Genomic DNA, 19,930 nt, shown 5'->3' with positions numbered 1-19,930 from the left:
GAAATTGTCTTGAACTCATCTACAAAGGTGGTATATTTAGGACATGCAAATATTGAATGATGTTCTCATACGACTTAAACAAAATTTCTTCGGATTATTACATTTTGCGTTATTACATTTTGCGTCGAGATCAACGTAAAATGTAATAAAGCAAAATGTAATAACACGATTTTTGGATTATTACATTTTGCGTTGGTACATTTTGCATCGAGATTAATGTTTCGCGTTGAACACAATACAAAAAAAATAATTATATTTTGTTTTATTACATTTTGCGTTGTCCTCACCGCAAAAATCAAGTAACGCAAAATGTAACAACCAAACAGTGCCTTATTACATTTTGCGTTAACCCCAACGCAAAATGTAATAATCCCAAAAATCGTGTTATTATATTTTGCGTTATTACATTCTGCGTTGATCTCGACGCAAAATGTAATAACACAATAACAATGTAACAATCCTAGTTTATTACATTTTGCGTTGTTATTACATTTCACGTTGTAACAAAGCACGCATTTGCGTTCAAAGAAATATACGGCTACACCTGCGTTGTGATCCGAAATATGTACTTCGGTAAATAAGTGAAGATTTTATCATACAAAAATATTGCCTAATTCAGTCATTGAAGCTTGTAGGGAAAGGGGCACATGGGAGTAGAGGAACTGTTTGGGGGGGGGGGGCATCTAGAACGGTTCCCGTTAGTTAGTACTACAAATTTTTTTTTTACTTCTTATGTTTGAAAATATTATCTCGTTCGTAAGACATAAGACGTTTGCACGACCTTTTATCTCGTTCGCACTAGTTATTTCGTTCGCACGAGATATTATCTCGTTTACACGACATAATATCTTGTTCGCACGACAGTAACATCTCGTTCGCACGACTTATTATGTCGTTCGCACGATAGAAATGTCTTCTTTTGCACAACATGATTTCCTCTTTTATAGCTCACCTGAGCTGAAAGCTCCGTCTGTCTGTAAACTTTTCAAATTTTCGTCTTCTTCTCAAGAATTCTGGGCCAATTTTAACCTTAGTTTGCACAAAGCATCCGTGGGTTAAGGGAAACCTTAATTAATTGTACAAATCAATGGCCAAGTCTCCTTCTAAGGGCAGATTATCAAGAAAAGGCAAAAAATATGGTGGGGTCATTGAAAAATCTTCTCATCAAGAACCACTGGGCAACAAAAAGTGAAACTTAAGTAGAAGTTTCTAAGAAAGTGTAAGTTCTCAGTTGTTCAAATCATGACCCCCGGGGGTAAGATGGGGCACAACATGGGATGAAAGTTTTACACTGAAATGTTTAAGAAAAATCTTTTTAAAAAATCTTCTCCTCAAGAATCATTTGTCCAGGAAAGGTGGAAGCTACTTGAGGAAGTGTAGATTAAAAATTGATCAAATCATGGCCTCCGGGGTAAGGGTGGGGCCACAATAGGGGATGAAATTTTTACATTGAAATTATATAGGAAAATCTTTAAAAATCTTCTTCTCAAGAATCAATGCGCTAGAGAACGTGAGACTCGTGTGGAAACTTTCTGAAAAACTGTAGATTCTAAATTATTCAAATCATGATTTCGAAGGGTTAGGGTGGGGCCACAAGAGAGGAATGAATATTTTACATTAAAAAAAAAATTCTTCTCAAGAAATCACTGTGTCAGAAAGGGGAAACTTATGTGGAAGCTTCCAAAGGAAATTCCGATTCTAAATTGTTCAAATTATAACTCCCGGGAGTAAGATGGGACACAATAGGGGATCAAAAATTTTATATTGAAACCTAAGAAAAATCTTTAAAATCGTCTTCTCAAGAATCTTTGGGCTAGAAAAGATAAGACTGGAGTGAAAGCTTCCGGGCATAATGTAGATTGTGTATTGTTAAAATCATGGACTCTGTGTATAAAGTGGGCTAAAAAAAATTAACTGACACCGAAATTCTGGATTTTGCCAGTGGCTCGACCTTACAGCAACAAAAAGTGGGTGGGGTGGGATTCATCCAGCATCTAAAGGAAAATACTACACGGTATACTCAGAAAAAAGTGGGTGCCCCCCTCCCCCCGTTCTATGGGAGCGAACCAATGGACTAGAAGAGCTTAAATTTAAGTGAAGGCTTTCTGAGGAAGTATAGATTCTAAATCGACCAAAATCATGGTCTCCGAGGGTAGCGCGGGGTCACAGTAAGGGATCAAAATTTAATATGGAAATACTTAGGAAGAATCTTTAAAAATCTTCTTCCTAAGAACCATTGGATAAGAAAAGATAAACTTATATGAAAATTGAAAGCTTCCAGATATAATGTAGATTGTAAATCGTTCAAATCATGGACCCTGGGGATAAGGTGGGGGCCACAATAAAGGATCTCACTTTCACATTAAAAAATATATAGGAAAAATCTTTTAAGAAACTACTGGAACTCATGTGGCAGCTAATCTGTTGGCATGTAGGTATTGTAAAATGTTCAAATCATGGACTTTGGGGTTAGGGTGGGGCTTTATAAATTTACAGCAACAGTATAGATTTTAAGTCTGTTTGAGTGGATTCTCAGTCTGTCTTCATGTCGTTCAGGAAGGAAAAGAAGGATAACTCCCACACATTTTACACCTGGATGCGAGCAGGTACACGCTTGAGAATATATATACCTAATATCTAAAGATAGTAAGATCGACAGTATAAAGGAAGGAAGAAAAATATTTGACAAACAGACTAATAATTCACCATGAGCAAACGCACAGGTACGAAAAGGAAAGCAGCAGAAGCAGCCGAGACGAAGGCTAAGAGGGCCCGAGGGGAGACGGATCTCAGTGACGGGCTAAAATGGTCCCAACACGGAGAGGTGATGAAAGGGGTGTGTCCTCTGATGGCTTTAACGTCGCCAACCCTTCCAGGGTCAGAAAAAGTGGTGGGGTTTGACATCGACTTCACTGTCATTAAAACTGCAAGTGGAAGAAAGTTTGCACAAGGTAATAGCATTTGAGTAACATGATACTAAAAGTGAACATGCATAAAGCCTGGATATAGGCCACTAGAATAGAACTTGTATGAAGGAAAAAGATAATCCAGACATAGCAGACACCAACCAAACTTTTCTTTTGAATAATTATTGCATGCCAGACACCTTCACTGTTCAGGGACACCTTATACAAAAACTGATCTGTCTGTAGGAAAATGTAGATCACTTTGTATTAATTCCTGATAAATAGGATTTACAGAAATCATCCAGAATTTCTGGCAGAAGATATAAATGCAATCCAATAAATGAAGCATGAAAGATAAACAGGAATATTTTCTAAAACAGGAGCATTTTTGAAATCCTTGGTTCTGCTGAATTTAAATTAAATTTAATTTAATTTAATTTAATTTTAAAATACTGCTGGACTAATTTAGATATTGCAACTGATAGGCATTTAATATTGTGTATTTTAAAAAAAAAATACTCAAAAAAAAAATCTCTTCTAGGGTCTAGTGACTGGGAGTGGTGGGATGAATGTGTCCCTCAGAAGCTGAGGGATCTTAATGCCCAAGGTTACAGAGTGATTTTCTTCACCAATCAGGCAGGCATAGAAAAACTCAAAGCCAAACCAGAAGACATCATGAAGAAGGTGGAGGACATGATTGCAGAGCTGGCCATCCCAGTACTGGTGAGAAAAAATAACGGGCACATGATGTATATGTAGGATCTCCCATGATTTATGGTTGGATATGACTTTTATCCAACAAGTTGTTTTTTTTTCTTTTTATCCCTGAGCCTTGACGACGGGATAAAAAACAATTATAATGAGTTGGATAAAAATCATAACTAACCACAAATGATGGGAGATTCTTTTTATCACATTTAAACACTAGTAAAGTGTTATTTTGTAAGAAAGAAAGATAAATATGCATGCAGTAAGGTGTTTGCTTGTACTAATGATATTTTTGATTTTGTAGTGTTTTGTGTGTACTGGAAACAACCATTATAGAAAACCCAGCACAGCTATGTGGGACTTCTTTGTAGAAAATGCAAATGGAGGTGTGAAAGTAAGTGAAAATTTTGCATGGTCAGCAAACTGACCTTTATGCATGAAATTAAAAACATTAGAAATTATGAAATACTTGCTAAAATTAGACAATTGTGAATGTTATAAAAGACGATAACTTTAATATTTATAGTAATGTTTAGTTTCTTTACATAAACAGGTTGATCTGAGTAAGTGTAAGTATGTAGGAGATGCTGCTGGCAGAGCAAAGGACTGGGCCCCAGGGAAACCCAAAGATTTCTCCTGTAGTGACCGCAAGTTTGCAGCCAATATTGGTATAGGTAGGCCATTGAATATTTTCTCTGATATGAAATTCAGTGTCTGAATCTCTAGAACACAGTTGTTAGCTGTATGTATTGATAAGTTTCAAACTGTACATGTCTGAGCATTTCTAACATGTTATACAAATACGTGTGATTGACTGTAAAAACATATTGTTTTCATAAATCCTTTTTCAAATGCACTGTAAATTGATATTGTCAGGTTTTGCCACCCCAGAGGAGTTTTTCCTTGGTGAGAAACCTCCACCATTTGAGTGGGGCTGTCCAGATCCAAACCAGTATCTAAAGAACAACAAACCTCCACCAGGGAGCAAGGACTTTATAGCCAAGGTAAAGAGTAAGTTCTGAGGTATATGTTGTGAAAGTTGTATATATACACAAATTGGTACATAAATCATCAAGATTCCTTGTATTTTATTTCATAACTAAGATTAAGTATCAATTTATTTATAGCATGTACTGTTGTGTTTGCTTCAAGGTTTAGCAAATTTGCAGCAAATTAAATTATTAAAGGAATGGTACTTGAACTTACAGTAAAGGTATGGAAAAATGCTATTTTAAAACATAATTAATGAATTATTCATCATTCGCAGACCCAAGAACTAGTGATGATGGTCGGTTGTCCGGCGTCTGGAAAAAGCACATTTAGGAAGAGGTATTTTGAGCCCCATGGTTACACAGCGATAAACAGGGATACCTTAGGAACCATGGACAAGTGCTTAAAGGTCAGACAATAAGTAATAATTTATAATAATCCATGACTAATCTTTTTAATTTCACTTGTTTGATTTCAGTATAAAAAAAAAGAGAAAAAAAACCATCAGGGACATTGAAAACATATATAAAAGTAATTTTTATGGAAATACTGTATTAATTTTATAAATACTATACTTTAGAGGAAGGATTTAAATGAAGCTATTTTTTAAAAGCTAAATTTCAATATCATTATTATAATCATTTTACTGAAATTTTGCCAACTTGTGAAAATTTGAATATCATTTTGAGCAGGAAAAATAGCCTTCACTGTACAATGGTTCACTCTTTGAACCACACTGTTAGCGATTTAACAAGTTGACCATTCAGTATTTTATATGTGCCTCATCAAGATTTTAATCATCAGATATACAGTTGTAGTTCTAAAGTTTAAATACTTTCTCATTTTTACCTGCAGGCTTGTAAAGAAGCTCTTTCTAAAGGAAAGAGTGTGATTGTTGATAACACGAACCCAAGAGAAGATGCCAGGCAACCCTTTACCCAGTTAGCAAAGAAACAAGGTAACAGAAAGTTGTAATGTTAAAGCTCAATTTGTCTGCTAAATTAATCTTTGTAGCCATTAATGTACTCAATCTAATTAAAATTAGACTTGTATTTTCACTCCTCTACTATATGCATCTTGTATTGAAGCGTATAGTAGAGGAGCGAAAATACAAGTCTAATTTTAATTAGATTGTTAATGTACTGAAGATTTTATTGGTAGTCACAGAAGGGAGGTAATTCTTGTTTGCTTTATATAATTGTAGGTATACAGTGTCGATGTTTTGTGATGAATACACCAGTGGAACTTGCCAAGCATATGAACTATGTCCGACAAAATCAGACCAATGGAGAGGTGCGGAGAATACCAGAGGTGGGCTACAATGTGTATAAAAAGGGATTCAGTGCTCCAACAAAGAAAGAGGGATTCTCTGACATAGTGCAGATTGATTTTATTCCCAAGTTTGATTCCAAGAGTGACGAAACTTTGTTCAAGCAGTGGACAAGTGTGGAGCGCTGAAGTTTTCTGTTAAAAATTGTGAATTTCATTGTAACTAAAACACAGTCAAGTGGAACTACACTTCAGTATAGCACACTTTCTTTAAGGACAAAAATTATTCAATATGTGTTGCTCAATCCCGGCCCTATAGGTCACATCCCCATTTATAAAAAGTGTTCCTTTTCAGGATATGGGAATTTTGGGAAGTTTTCTGTTAAAAATTGTAAATTGCATTGTAATAGTCAAGTGGAACTACATGTACACTTCAGTATAGCACACTTTTTTCAAGGACAAGAATTATTCACTCTGTGAAACTCAACCGTGGCCCTATAGGTCAGATCCCCATTTATAAAAGAAGTGTTCCTTTTCAGGATATGGGAATAACTACACAATTTATGAAGTCATAATACATTAACTAGTGAGAGAGTTGCATCATGTACGAGAGATATGCAGTCACAAAGGGCACCTGAGCAGTTCTGATTTTTTTCAGAAATTCACAGGGCCAAAAAAACCCATTGTGAACCTTGCTCTTGGCGTGCTCAAAATTTAGTACAATCTCCATCAACTGGTCAGCAAGCTTCTACATGTTTTGTTCTAATCATACATTAATTAATCAAATACAGTTGAACTTCATTATTTCAAACTTTGATATTTCAAATACCCTGGATATGTTGAAGTGATGTTTAAGTCTGAACTGCTTTTTCTTAATGTATTTTAATCTCGATATCTTAAATCATTGGATATATGTTTTTCTTCATCCCTTCAGGTTTGAGATAATGGGGTTCGTCTGATAAATCAGTGTAAAACATATCATTGACAAGCATTTTTACCCGAATATATGGACACAATTTTACCTTTTTAATGTATTGTTTTTATATACATGTATTAATCACGAGTTTACCTCAGTATCCAGTGGATATCATTGAATAAATTGTTTATATTCCACTTTGTATTTCAATGCCTTGTGATATGACATGTTTAAAATGTATGAGTGCAGATTAGTACAGATGGAAGATCGAGCCAAAATTTGAAATAATTAAATCTTTGAGAAAACAGATCCTATTTTAAAATAGCATTTTTCCTGTGATTGTATAATGAATTACATTTAGTGGAGTAATAATGTTGAAATTGTTATGTTACATTAATCAGCACACAAAAAGCCCGAAAAGGTGTAAAAACCATTAAAATTAGGTAAAAGCATTACAAAAAAAAAATCTCCTGTGGTTTTAGATTTTTATTCAACCTGGAACTGGTTTTTACTTTATTATCTATACTTCCGATTGACAAAAAGCTCAGGGATCAAAAAGACACAAGTTGGAATATTGACAACTAATAATGGATAGACACACATTTAATATCAGGGATTATGTGACAGAATTGTGAATCTGACACAAAGGTAAATTTGGAAAACATATCAAGCATTTTACCTGAATATATCGACTCAATTTAATATCACATTTTTTTAATATTTTTACGGAATTGTGAGTTGTTGTTGTTTTTTTTAACTAGAGTACAAGTATTCGTTTTAAAAAAAAAAAACATGATTTTTATTAAATCTTGTTTGTTATACTGAAAGGTATTTTTATTTTTTCTTGTTCTCTAAAGTTCAAATATTGGTCAATGTTGGACTATGAAAGAATGGACATGTCAAATTTATACAACAGAAACGGACAACACTAGGAAAAAATTCTACAATTTCTTTTATTGATTTGTATAATTCCTAACAAACACCAAGCAATATGTCTTCATCATAAACAAAAAAATATGGTGGATGTGTGATTTCTCATAATGTGAAAATGTGGAATTCCACACAATATAAATTCAGAAAATACTGTTTAGATTGAACTCAATATAAAGTGTAATTTAATTATCTCTATGCAAAATCATGGTATAAAATCCTGTTGAGAGGGACACCTCATTATACAGTTCTTTGTTTCTATGCAGTTTAGTTGTATATACATAGATTAAAAATAATAATTTCTGAAGTATAGCCACGTTAAACTCTACAAGAGTAAATGACAGTGAGTTTTAAAAATTTTGAAGTGGTACTTTGATGATGTCTGTAAATATTGAAAAAAAAAAATAATATACAGTATTAAAGAGATTACCGGTAAAACTGAGCTAACACGGAAAAATGCAGAAGCAATTTTTTTGAGCAGTGGATGGACAAATCTGGGTTTCAAGTACATGTGTATACATTAACATTAGAGATTCAAATAATTGTGTAAACATATACAGAGAAAGAGAGAGAGCGAGAGAGAATTATAATTATTTATTATGTTGTGGTATTTATCGTTAAAATTATCAAAAAGTATATCTTATGTTTTCAGTCATTCAAACATCCAGTCAACAAAAAAGCTTAATTCTTTGAAATCACTCTGCTTGAAAGAAATTAGTACATTTTCTACGTTTGAATTGGATAAATCAGGCCCCAGGATCATAAAACAGACAGGTTTAAGTCAAATTTTTAATCGCTTGTAAAATGCTCTTAATTGTTGAATCAATCTTTAAATTTGCAGATAACAACACTTTTGTAAAGCAATATTGAAAAATATTTTAATTTTGATCTGCTTGTCTATTGACGTAAGCTGAAGATGTTTCATGATCCCGGGGCCAGGTCTTTAATACAACAGCAAGTGGTAGCACCTTTCTTTATGTGAAGTACATTATTAACGTGGACTAAAGAATTAATCCATTATAACAACGTACATCAATACACCTATGCGGTACAAATAATATCATAATGTACATAAAATATAAACCTAATATTTTGCAATATACCATCTAAAAATAAATTTCATTTGATAGATGATGCATGAAAATGTGTATGAGTGAAGTAGCCAACACTAATAAGGAATGCTTAAAAAAAAGCCTTTGAAAATAATTAGCAGACATGTATCTCACTTTCAGAGAATTTCACACAGAAAATTCATTATTTCACAAAATGCAAATAAATGCTAAAAATGTTTCAAGCAATACCCTGGTAAACATTTTACTACAAATCATCATTAGGCAGTAAGACAGTCAAAAACAATGTCCCCTTAAATGCATGCAATGTATTAATTCTGTCATTATAGGTCCTTGATCATAAATGCAAAGTCATAAACATCTAAAAACAAAACTTTGGAACACACAGTACACATAAAATTTTAAAAACATAACGGCAAACTGCAACATATTGTACACATTCACTGCGGTACAATTTAATTGATCAACAGACATGTACTAAATACTAAATTTAGCCAAGTCTCTTTAATGCCACTCTACCAGCCTCAGAGCTATATTTCTAAAGCTGTGAAATCTTTAAATGGCAATACATTTTGTTTATAATATTAAAACTAAATTTTTATCATGAGTTTTAAAGTTATGGCCTGGACTGTGTCACTCAGTGTTAGCCAAAATAAAATATATTTTTATTGTTGAGTGGTCCACTTTCTATGTGAAAGTCATTCTGTTTTAAGCATTTACTTATGCATAACTACCGAATATATATCCACTGATTGAACCAAAGCTGTTCAGTGTTGCATCTTCTGTGAAAGTAATATTTCATATTAATTTTTTTTTTTTGCAGTAAAACTTCTCAAAAATTAAATACCGGTATTTGAAACCTTTAGCATGAGTGATTTACTGATCTGGAATTTCTTTTTCTATACATTCAACATCTCTGTTACCCTTCAGACATTTGTCTAGGAATGTGTTGCATTTTAAGGTATAAGCCTCAGGGTGATCCTTAAAATGGGCCACATGATCTGTATCCTCAAATTGTAGGGTATCAACTGTCACCCCAAACCGATCCCGTCTGTACTCTGCGATTTCTGTGATGTCTGATGCAGGGATGACCTTGTCTGCATCTGAGAAGATGAAGAGCTGGGGCCACCTCGTTTTGTCTTCTTTGATGTCATTGTAGACGTGATTTGGATTAGCTGAATTATCCCCACTAAAAAGCATCAGGAAGAAAAGATACACACGCAGGATCACCAGGTAAAACATCATTCCAATATACGCTATGTAACGTGCTAATCCTCTCTGTCCAGATGCTATGGCAAATGCCCAGGCAGCTCTCATGACTCTCCTCTTACCTGGGGCACTGTCTATGATGGTACCTTTGACCTGCAGATTTCTGTACTTGTTTCCTGGAGAAGTCAGCAGTTTTGTGATCTCTGTGTACATGAAGCTCCCATTGTTGCTGAAGATGTGAAAGAAGATTGGGTTGGCTTCAAGGTTGAAGTCCTTGATGAGATCTAGAACTTTCTTGGCCAGGTTTGTCATCAGTTTGGGCTTCACGTATGAAACATCAGTTGGTGGGATATACTGGATGGTAATGCACCTTGATTGAAATAGAAAATATTGTATAACATGAGAGATTTGAAAAAAAGCATTACAACTTTTGTACGACTATATATATGTACTTTTATTTCTTTTTATTCCTCAAAATTTTTGTCTTCTCCATTCCAACAGGCATTTCTTTGGAATTTTACTGAACTGAAATGTGAGTTAAAGCCTGTATGAAAAAAACATTCAGTACAAATTTTCATTTAAAAATAGAAGAGAAAGAGAATTCACAACTCCTCCAACCAGGATGACAGTCTGCTATATGAAATATCAAAACTGATTGCAAAATATCAAATCTGAAGTCATGAGAAAAGCAGAAATCATGCAGTAGCTACAAAATGTAATTGAATAAAACTGATAATAAATGACAATCAATAAAGAATTTCAGCGGCAAGCAATTTGAGCTTATTAACTTTTGCAGCTACTGATTTATTTTTTTCATTTAGCATGAAAAATGTGTAAAGTAAAGCCACAATCTTTTCTTTCCTATTATGTAAAACCAGTCTTTTCCTTCCTTTTTTTGGGAATATATATATATAGTTCGATGTGTAACAACTATGCTTGATCGTTTCATGCCTCTATATTTCATAGTTCAGCTATATTTTATCATTACTAATGCCCTAGACTGACATTTTATATAACTTTCATATTCTGATACAATGCAAAATCTAAACTTTGTGGAAGATAACGAAAATAGTTTTGCATATTATGCATAAGGAGACTGACCTTTTTTCATAAATCTTGCAATATTTTGTAAGGTGTTTTGGTTTGCATCCAGCCCATCCAATGAGAATTATAACCGGTTCTTTCGATTCTCCTTCGATGACATAATCATCGAGCATCTCATCACTGTCATCTATCCCCGCACTGGGCGATGGAAAAGTTATATCGTATTCTATGTCGTCGTCCTCCATGTTTTCGTCCGCTGAATTATTTATCGACTCATAACGTCTCTCGTGATTGGATGAGATATTTGCCACTAACCAATGAAAGATCGTGTTTTATCACGGACAGTGTAATGGCGATTAGCAACATGTAAACAACAATTTTTACCTTTTGATTTGAACAGAGAATTTTTATTCTTTTATACCTTTATCCTTTAGCTATATTTTTAACAACATTTGTGAAGAAGATGGGATCTGCAAAACAACAGTCAGCTATTTCAAAAATCATGGGACTTCTGCAGGAATGGGATAAAGGCAGTAAAGTTGTGAGACAGAAAATTCTACAAGATTTTATTGCACAAAATCAACATAAAACAGGGCCAGAACTGGAACAAGAATTTGCACAGGCCGCCAGTTTATTTCTGACACGACTTACAGCATGGCTTAGATTGACGTATCCTTATGACAAAACTGTTTTACAGAAATATTTGTCATTGCTTCTCTCTCTCTCTCTCTCTCGTTTTGATTTTCTAAAATATGTACTTTGTTATTTTATAGATAATTGACTTTCTTTTACCACACTGAAATGCTTTTGAATCCCAACTCATTTGTTAAATTTTAACATGTACGGTTATATGGTTCATGATTCCTCAATTTATAGGTTACCACTCCTTTTAAGTGTGCATTTCCGTCCTGTATACAATCTGGTTTATGTTTCTTTTTACCCGTCTGTCTGATTTTGAATAAGTGAAACAGTAAACCATCTTGCCACTGAATGTATTTTATATAAGATATATCCAGATATTAGTAAGACTTTAGTGACATGAGAAAAAAGTTTTATCAATTTGGACTTATACAGAGTGTCTCTATCTTGTCTCCATTCTTTGTAGCAATAGATATTTTGTGTTCATGTCAGAAAGGATTAAATGAATGTTAATTAATGCAAAAAGTTTCAAATGAATTATTGCGAACTTAACTTCAAAACAGATACATGATTGGAACCTGTTTAAATGAACAACTCAGAGCAATCTCAATATTTTTATCTGCATCAAGTGGGTAGGTGAATATAGTTACAGAGTTTTTTTTAAAAATACAAGTCTTTTTAGCTTTATCCTGTTTTATAAATATTATTCTTGTTTAATTTTCTTTTTCTTTAATTTAGACACAAATACATGGCAGAATTTCTTGAAGTTGGAGGAGTCCTGACACTTTTAGAGATTATTGGATTAAAACAAGCGAAGGAAGCAGACAAGTTACAAGCACTGAACTGTTTAATCTGCATTGCTAATGCTGGGAGAAAATATAAAGAACTAGTGTGTGAGAGTTATGGTAAGCTTATGAAAAAACTAATAATAAACATGAATGTGGTAAATAAATAATGCTTTTTTTTTCAATTTTTTTTACACATCATTTTTTACATAAACTTATTAAGAAACTAATTATATTTTTATTTTCGTAATATTTATTTTAAAAAAATAGACAACGCATGCATTTTTTATAATTAAACATATCTGAATTTAATATTTGGGTAGGAATAAGAGCAGTTGCAGAATGCTTAGCTAAATCAAAATCTGAGGAGACACAGGATGCTTGCAGAAATATCTTACTTATGCTGGCACAAGGAAACCCGAAGTTTGAAGTTCAAGTGTACAAAGGACTTATTGCACTCTTGCCATGTAGTTCACCTAAAGCCCAACAGATGGCAGCACAATCTCTCCGAGTCATACAGGCAAAGTTTTTTAAAATAAAAATTATTTAAATATAAAGAACAATGGAGAAACTTCACAAACTAATATATTACATGTACATACAAAATCCCTCCATGGACCACAACATTTGCTTTAATGAATATGATAACTCAGGCCAACAATAAAAAATGTATTGTTTGATGTACTCTGACCGACCAATCAAAATTGCTGCACTTTTCTTCCCTAGTACTTTAATTTTTTTTTTCATTCTGGGAAAATACAGATCATACGACTTGCTTTTAAACTTTAAGTTCCATATGTTTTTTTATTATATAGTCTATAAATAGTCCCTATATAATCTATGCAAATAGTTCATAATAAGTACATATTCACTGGATTTGAAGCCGTATTCACCGGAGGGTCAGTAGGATTGCAGCGGCATTGTGATGTCAAAATCAATACCTCAAATAATGTTGAAAACAATGGTTGTAAAGGCAGGATCCAGCTGTGTATCTGAGCAAGAAAAATGTTACGCAAATCTATCGCAGGATTATTTTACAGATATTTCGATATCTTACACACAGCAAAAGGAAAATACAGAAGTTATAAGTTGCAATCTGGACATTTTTTAAAATTTTTCCACGACAGAGGTTCGTTAATGAAAATGGTAACGTCGTGCAGCCTTCAATGTCTTATTTATTCAAATACTGACTATATAATAAAACAATTATGGACTCTCTCTGTGGTGAATACCACCAAAAGAGTCCATAATTGTATATTGTTTTGCTGTATTTTACAAACATCTAAACTATGTTGATGTAATTTAGGTAAGCCATGGCCATGGGGGAATAAATGAGTAAATCTGTGATTTTCATAGCATTTATTTGTGTTAGATAATTAAAAGATATTAAAAACCTACCTACAATGTACCTACCCACCTTGAAAAATATGAGTCAGCGTACATCAATCAAACAAATTTTTAATGATGGCCTCATATATTTACAGCCAGTGGTAAAGAATGCAAACCCAAATATTGTAGAGCCATTGCTGAACCTCCTTAAAACACTACATCTTGAAGTTCAGTTTGAAGGTAAGGTTTAAATATATAATTTAAAGGTTTGCTGCTACAAGTTTAGAATTTTTTCTTCATGATATGAGTAATGTGTAAAATTAATGGAGAGATATGGTACTACATGTACAAATAGAAACTAAAAAGAAAAAAAGGGCAGTTATTAACAGTCTGAATAAATGTAGACATAAAAGAAGTTCCATTGGCTATTTGTACATTATTCAATTTGTAAACACCAGTATGGTATATTCCAATGTGAAAAATGATCATTCAGTGCTAAATTATATGAATGAAATTTATCTGTTGAGCATTCAGTTAGTGTAACTCATCTGCACCCAAAGTAAATAAGATAATAAAACACAGCTTGTTACATGTATATTTATATAAACATTGTACATGTATTTAGCTACCAAAAAAAAAATAGTGAGAAATTTTAAATGTCTTTTAACTGACTTAAATATATAACAAATGTAGTGCAGCATTATTGACTTTTTTAAAAGGGTCAGAAAAACCTTGTAAATTGGAGAGAGAAAATTAATCTTGACACAACTTAGAATAGTTACACTGTATACCTACATGTAATTGTTTTGCAGCTATTGAATTGATAAAAGAGCTGATGGAGTATGAAGTATCTGACACTATCCTACAGAAACTGGTCTCTCTTCTGAGGCCCTCAAAGGAAGAAATGGTCAAAAGACCAGAAATTCTTGAAGGTAGTAATTCTTGGTCCAGAACTCCAAACACCCCCTCCATCCACACACATTCCCAAGAATATGCTTATGTGATTTACATTTTTTTTTGTTCTAAATATGTTTATATTTACTGTGCAAACTAAAATTCTTTTATGCATTGATTGAATTTGGAGGTCGTACAAGAAGGTAGCCACACCTAAATGAAATGAATTAAAACACTGAAAGTAGGATAACTTGAACAAGGGTACTAAATGTAATCCTTTTTCTTATTTTTTAGATCCTGATGTACCTAAAATAAATGCACCTTTACCAGTGTTTGTACAACAGGCTGCAGCTGCCAAAACCATAGGGTATGTAAACAATGCAGAAGAAATTTTAAAGAGCATGTGTAGATTCATCTCCTTAGTTTTTTTTTTTATTTCTGAGATTTTAAAGGTGTGATGTACTTTTGGCCTCAATTTTTCAGAATTCTATCACGAGAGTCAAATGAAATTGCAGAAAAACTTATTCAAGTGAGTAACACATTATTGTAATCTTCAAGTAGATGAATGACATCCTATTATTGTCATTTTTCCCAGAAAAAGGAAGAAATACATAAATATTCTCTGTCTCGATCCATATACTATGTTTTACAGCTTCACCGTCTCTGTATACTATGTTTTACAGCTTCACTGTCTCTGTATACTATGTTTTACAGCTTCACTGTCTCTGTATGCTATGTTTTACAGCTTCACTGTCTCTGTATACTATGTTTTACAGCTTCACTGTCTCTGTATACTATGTTTTACAGCTTCACTGTCTCTGTATACTATGTTTTACAGCTTCACTGTCTCTGTATTCTATGTTTTACAGCTTCACTGTCTCTGTATACATATATATTATTTTAACAGTAACTTGATCCGAAGAGCCGTATCACGTCAAGTTGACAGGCGCGGATCATCAGATCAAACGAGACGCGAAGCGTCGAGTTTGATCTGATGATCCGCGCCTGTCAACGAGACGTGATACGGCTCTTCGGATCAAGTAACTGTTATAATGATAAATTTATTATATACCCCCTTTACAACTACCAAAATATAGTTTAAAAAAAACTTTTGAGATTAATTATATAAGATTTTTCCATTAAACAAAGCATTTTGTCAAGGAACTTTTTGATGCACATGAAAAATAACATCATGTTTCTGAGTACTACGTCATCGATTTCGGAGAGGGGTGATATGGATTCAGAAAACCATAGTGTGGTGATCCAGAAAGTCGGATCACACTGTCACGTAATTGTACGAAATCTACAGTAGAATTGAGTGATACACACTTGGGTATATAATAGTATGTTTTACAATTTCACTGTCTCTGTATACTATGTTTTACAATTTCACTGTCTCTGTATACTATGTTTTACAGTTTCACTGTCTCTGTATACTATGTTTTACAGCTTCACTGTCTCTATATACTTTATTTTACAATTTCACTGTCTCTGTATACTATGTTTTACAGCTTCACTGTCTCTGTATACTATGTTTTACAGTTTCACTGTCTCTGTATACTATGTTTTACAGCTTCACTGTCTCTGTATACTATGTTTTACAATTTCACTGTCTCTGTATACTATGTTTTACAGCTTCACTGTCTCTGTATACTATGTTTTACAATTTCACTGTCTCTGTATACTATGTTTTACAGCTTCACTGTCTCTGTATACTATGTTTTACAATTTCACTGTCTCTGTATACTATGTCTTACAGTTTCACTGTCTCTGTATACTATGTTTTACAGCTTCACTCTCTCTATATACTATGTTTTACAGATTCATACTCTCTATATACTATGTTTTACAGCTTCACTGTCTCTGTATACTATGTTTTACAGCTTCACTGTCTCTGTATACTATGTTTTACAGCTTCACTGTCTCTGTATACTATGTCTTACAGTTTCACTGTCTCTGTATACTGTTTTACAGCTAAGAGTAACTCACAACCTTCTGTATTCAATGGGGAACATGGACTATGCTGACAGCCAAAGGCAATCCAGCATTTCATTAGAGGTAGATATTCAGGGGATTTTGAAGAAATTTTTACACAGTAATGATTTTTTCTGTAATGTATAAATTAATTACCATACTTTTTCACAGTACCTTTGTCGAACGTTTCCAATTGTCGATGAACATGTGAAGGAGGCCATGGGAGATTCTTTATATGATTTATTTATGGTAAGTGAAAAAGCATATTTTTCAAAAATATAAACAAAATAATTAGTCTCCTTAACCTAAATAAATGTATCTTTATTTACTGACCATCAATAAGTTGAATAATAATTGTTTAATGTAAACCAGCTATTATTCGCTTCATCTTTTATTCGCGATTCGTCAGTTTGAAATCAATCCGTGACGATTAATTTTCACGCCTAAGGAAACATTCTCTACAAATGCAAAGCAAATTAAATAGTTCGTGGCAATTAATATTTGCTAGCTAGAGTAGTCGCAAAACTTGCGGATATTTCTTGCACGCAAATAAAAGTTGGTTTACAGTAATCTTGTGAAGTCCATCTATTTATGCACATTTATTCCAGAGACTGTCAGTAAATTGAACATTTGAATTATGACTGGTTAATTTTTTGAAGTCAAAGTTGAAACTTCTGCTATATTATATATCGGTACCTTTAATTTGTATTTTATTTCTAGTCCAACCCTGAGGGACTTTATATGACTATGACTCATGTTCAGGCTGATGTTCTGGTGTCCAATAAAGTCAACATACCCAAATGTAAGCGGAAAATCTATAGTAGACATGTGTATAATAGGTCACACATAAATAAAAACATTCATTATCATAAGATAATATTTTTTCAGGAGTACACAATATCACAATAATTTAATGTTGATTCCTCCATTCTTTTTGTTTCTTACAGTGGTGGAGAGAGTTGACTGATGCTCCCAGTTATTATTTTCTGGGGAGGCTGCTGTGAGAGATCTGTGAAATATATATATATATATAATATAAATATTCTATATATATTATATATATGATATGACATTGAAAAATTCTGTTATATCTGTTATGTTCATTTTTTAAAATAAAGTAAATAATTGAAGATAAAAACTTCTTTTTTTATTGATTTTCCATGGGGTAATTACTCTTTTTATTTTCTGTTTTATTGCTAAAGTTTTCATTAAGTATTTTAAATGTGTCTAAGAACTAAAGAAGCAGTTGTTTTTGTTTCATAAAGTGATGTTTTTTTTTATCAGAGAGAGAGAAAGGGAGAGAACACCCCATGTCATGCTGTAGACGTCTAGCAATGTTTGCATGTGATGTCGCCGCTATGTGGCAGCGACTGTCGTCAACATTAATACAAATATTCGCCAGCTAATTTACATGCAGGAGACAAAACTGACCATAAACGAGCCCTATTTCTACTTTTCATTAAATATTTTATTGAAAACTTTTCGAACAAAATAATATAGCAACGTATACTTCATAATTCATTTTCTTATGGACTATTATCTGCTAGTATATACGTCAGTCAACCATGGTCAACTGATTACTGCCAGCTGCTCACAGATTGCCACTGCCAACTGAGCCAATGCTGTAAAGTTGATACTCCTTTACTATGCCTTTTCTTTGATATGTACGCTTGAATTAACCCTATATACGAAAGCCTATTAGGATCAAACTACCCCGATACGGTAAAAAAAATTTAAAAGGCGTTATAACGCCTTTTCAAAAGCGTTATAACGCGAAAAAAGGCGTAATAACGCCTTTTCAAAAGGCGTTATCAAAAGGCGTTATAACGCAGAAAAAGCGTAATAATGCAAATAAAGGCGTAATTACGCCTTTCCAAAAGGCGTTATAACGCGAAAAAAGGCGTAATTACGTCTGTTTAAAAGGCGTTGTTATGCCTTTTAAAAAGGTGTTATTACGCCTTTCCAAAAGGCGTTATTACGCCTCTCCATTTTTCAATACATGACTTACTTAGCCCACCCTGGGGGCTGATTATAATTAGATTTCCAGGAAAAAAAGGTTTTTAAATGTGTAAAATATTTTAAGTGTTAAACCAACCCAGTCCTTCTCTGATGCCAGACACCTCTACCAAGGTGCATGGATTTCAGAAATTTGGTTGAAGGCTAATCGCTCATTATACCTATGCAAATAGTTTGCCTGTTTTTTTTCCAAGATGAGAGAAAATATTTCAAATTTGACATGAATTTTAATACATGGCTAGCAAAGTCCAAAGCTGGCTCTGCCTATATCCTGGATTTTCAAAAGTAGAGTGTTGACTTCTCTTAAAACGCATGCAAACAGCTGTCTGCGAGATGTGCAGGAATATGGAAAATACTATAATTTATAATATAATTTATAATATTAAAACTATAATCTAAATATTGCATAAATAAAGATAGCTTTGTTTCAATCTTTCATATATTTATTATTTTAAAATAACGCCTTTCCATTTTTGGATATAACTCCTTTTCAAACAGGCCGGTAGTGCGAATGCGAGTTGGGGGGTGGGGGGCTCCCCCACCCCACTTTTTGGGAGAATAGTCTTGCTATAGTTTAAATATAAAAAAAATCATTTATTGATTGCTTGGTCCCTTAACATTTTGTTGCAGTATGGTTAAACTCGGGCAAGTCATTGCATTTAAAAAAAGTTTTACCGAAAAGTTAGAAAAAGATTCCCCTCAAGTTTAGGCAGTTTATTTTTTTTTTCGGAGGGGGGGGGGGTGTTTCTTGTTTTTTTGTTTGCTTGTCAAATTTATGGGAGGCTGAACTCCCCCCCTCCACCCCCACTTCAAAAGCACGGGCCTGTCAAAGACATAATAATGGCTCTACAAAAGACATAATAACGCCTTTTGGAAAGGCGTATTAATGCCATTTAGAAAGGCGTAATAACGCCTTTTAAAAAGGCGTAATAACGCCTTTTGGAAATTCGTAATAACGCCTATTGGAAAGGCGTACGGGTAATTACGCCTTTTTTCGCGTTATTACGCGTTTTTCCGCGTAATAACGCCCTTGCCTTATAACGCCCTCTAATTTTTTTTTTTTACCGTAGTTTGATCCTAATAGGCTTTCGTACCTATAAAAGCAGCAAAATTACAAAACAAAAAGGGACGAATCAAGAATATTTGTACGGGAAAGGGGGGGGGATCCAATTTAAAACAAAACAACAAAACTCCAAAATTATCTTGGCAGGGAGGTGAGGGGCAGTTTTATAATGACAGAAAAATTGGGTT

At 33.5% G+C, this 19,930-nt stretch overlaps 3 protein-coding genes across 3 annotated transcripts; 2 read left to right on the top strand and 1 right to left on the bottom strand.

Moving 5' to 3' along the window:
* Nucleotides 1-2,637: 2,637 nt before the first annotated feature.
* LOC133178375 (bifunctional polynucleotide phosphatase/kinase-like) lies at nucleotides 2,638-6,986 on the top strand. Its single transcript, XM_061313107.1, has 8 exons — nucleotides 2,638-2,951; nucleotides 3,448-3,629; nucleotides 3,919-4,008; nucleotides 4,168-4,288; nucleotides 4,491-4,618; nucleotides 4,882-5,013; nucleotides 5,460-5,562; nucleotides 5,809-6,986. Exons 1-8 carry the CDS (start codon nucleotides 2,708-2,710, stop codon nucleotides 6,060-6,062), a joined length of 1,254 nt encoding a protein of 417 aa, XP_061169091.1. The 5' UTR covers nucleotides 2,638-2,707; the 3' UTR covers nucleotides 6,063-6,986.
* Nucleotides 6,987-7,723: 737 nt separating this feature from the next.
* LOC133205774 (transmembrane protein 53-like) lies at nucleotides 7,724-11,323 on the bottom strand. Its single transcript, XM_061341646.1, has 2 exons — nucleotides 11,100-11,323; nucleotides 7,724-10,368 (listed from the first exon to the last, which is right to left on the bottom strand). Exons 1-2 carry the CDS (start codon nucleotides 11,285-11,287, stop codon nucleotides 9,666-9,668), a joined length of 891 nt encoding a protein of 296 aa, XP_061197630.1. The 5' UTR covers nucleotides 11,288-11,323; the 3' UTR covers nucleotides 7,724-9,665.
* A 101-nt stretch (nucleotides 11,324-11,424) lies between these two features.
* On the top strand, nucleotides 11,425-17,767 carry LOC133205764 (armadillo-like helical domain containing protein 1). The gene is made up of 12 exons (XM_061341634.1): nucleotides 11,425-11,711; nucleotides 12,245-12,313; nucleotides 12,420-12,586; nucleotides 12,790-12,986; nucleotides 13,951-14,035; nucleotides 14,608-14,727; nucleotides 14,984-15,056; nucleotides 15,173-15,218; nucleotides 16,664-16,747; nucleotides 16,835-16,912; nucleotides 17,384-17,465; nucleotides 17,611-17,767. Exons 1-12 carry the CDS (start codon nucleotides 11,506-11,508, stop codon nucleotides 17,628-17,630), a joined length of 1,227 nt encoding a protein of 408 aa, XP_061197618.1. The 5' UTR covers nucleotides 11,425-11,505; the 3' UTR covers nucleotides 17,631-17,767.
* Nucleotides 17,768-19,930: the final 2,163 nt, after the last annotated feature.

Source organism: Saccostrea echinata, unplaced genomic scaffold (genome assembly GCF_033153115.1).
Source record: "Saccostrea echinata isolate AGI-Se365-2 ecotype Australia unplaced genomic scaffold, CSIRO_AGI_Sech_v1 ptg000002l, whole genome shotgun sequence".
Classification (NCBI taxonomy): Eukaryota; Metazoa; Mollusca; class Bivalvia; order Ostreida; family Ostreidae; genus Saccostrea; species Saccostrea echinata.
Note: the sequence above shows the minus strand (reverse complement) of the source record. Positions and strands in the feature narration are given on the sequence as shown.

Coding starts and splice junctions, on each gene's coding strand:
- LOC133205764 (XM_061341634.1), top strand. CDS start 11,506: ATGGGATCTGCAAAACAACAGTCAGCTATTTCAAAAATCATGGGACTT. Junction 15,057..15,172: donor GCAGCTGCCAAAACCATAGG/GTATGTAAACAA, acceptor TCAATTTTTCAG/AATTCTATCACGAGAGTCAA. Junction 15,219..16,663: donor TTGCAGAAAAACTTATTCAA/GTGAGTAACACA, acceptor ACTGTTTTACAG/CTAAGAGTAACTCACAACCT.
- LOC133205774 (XM_061341646.1), bottom strand. CDS start 11,287: ATGGAGGACGACGACATAGAATACGATATAACTTTTCCATCGCCCAGT. Junction 10,369..11,099: donor TGCAAGATTTATGAAAAAAG/GTCAGTCTCCTT, acceptor ATTTCAATCAAG/GTGCATTACCATCCAGTATA.
- LOC133178375 (XM_061313107.1), top strand. CDS start 2,708: ATGAGCAAACGCACAGGTACGAAAAGGAAAGCAGCAGAAGCAGCCGAG. Junction 4,009..4,167: donor ATGCAAATGGAGGTGTGAAA/GTAAGTGAAAAT, acceptor TTACATAAACAG/GTTGATCTGAGTAAGTGTAA. Junction 5,014..5,459: donor CCATGGACAAGTGCTTAAAG/GTCAGACAATAA, acceptor TTTTACCTGCAG/GCTTGTAAAGAAGCTCTTTC.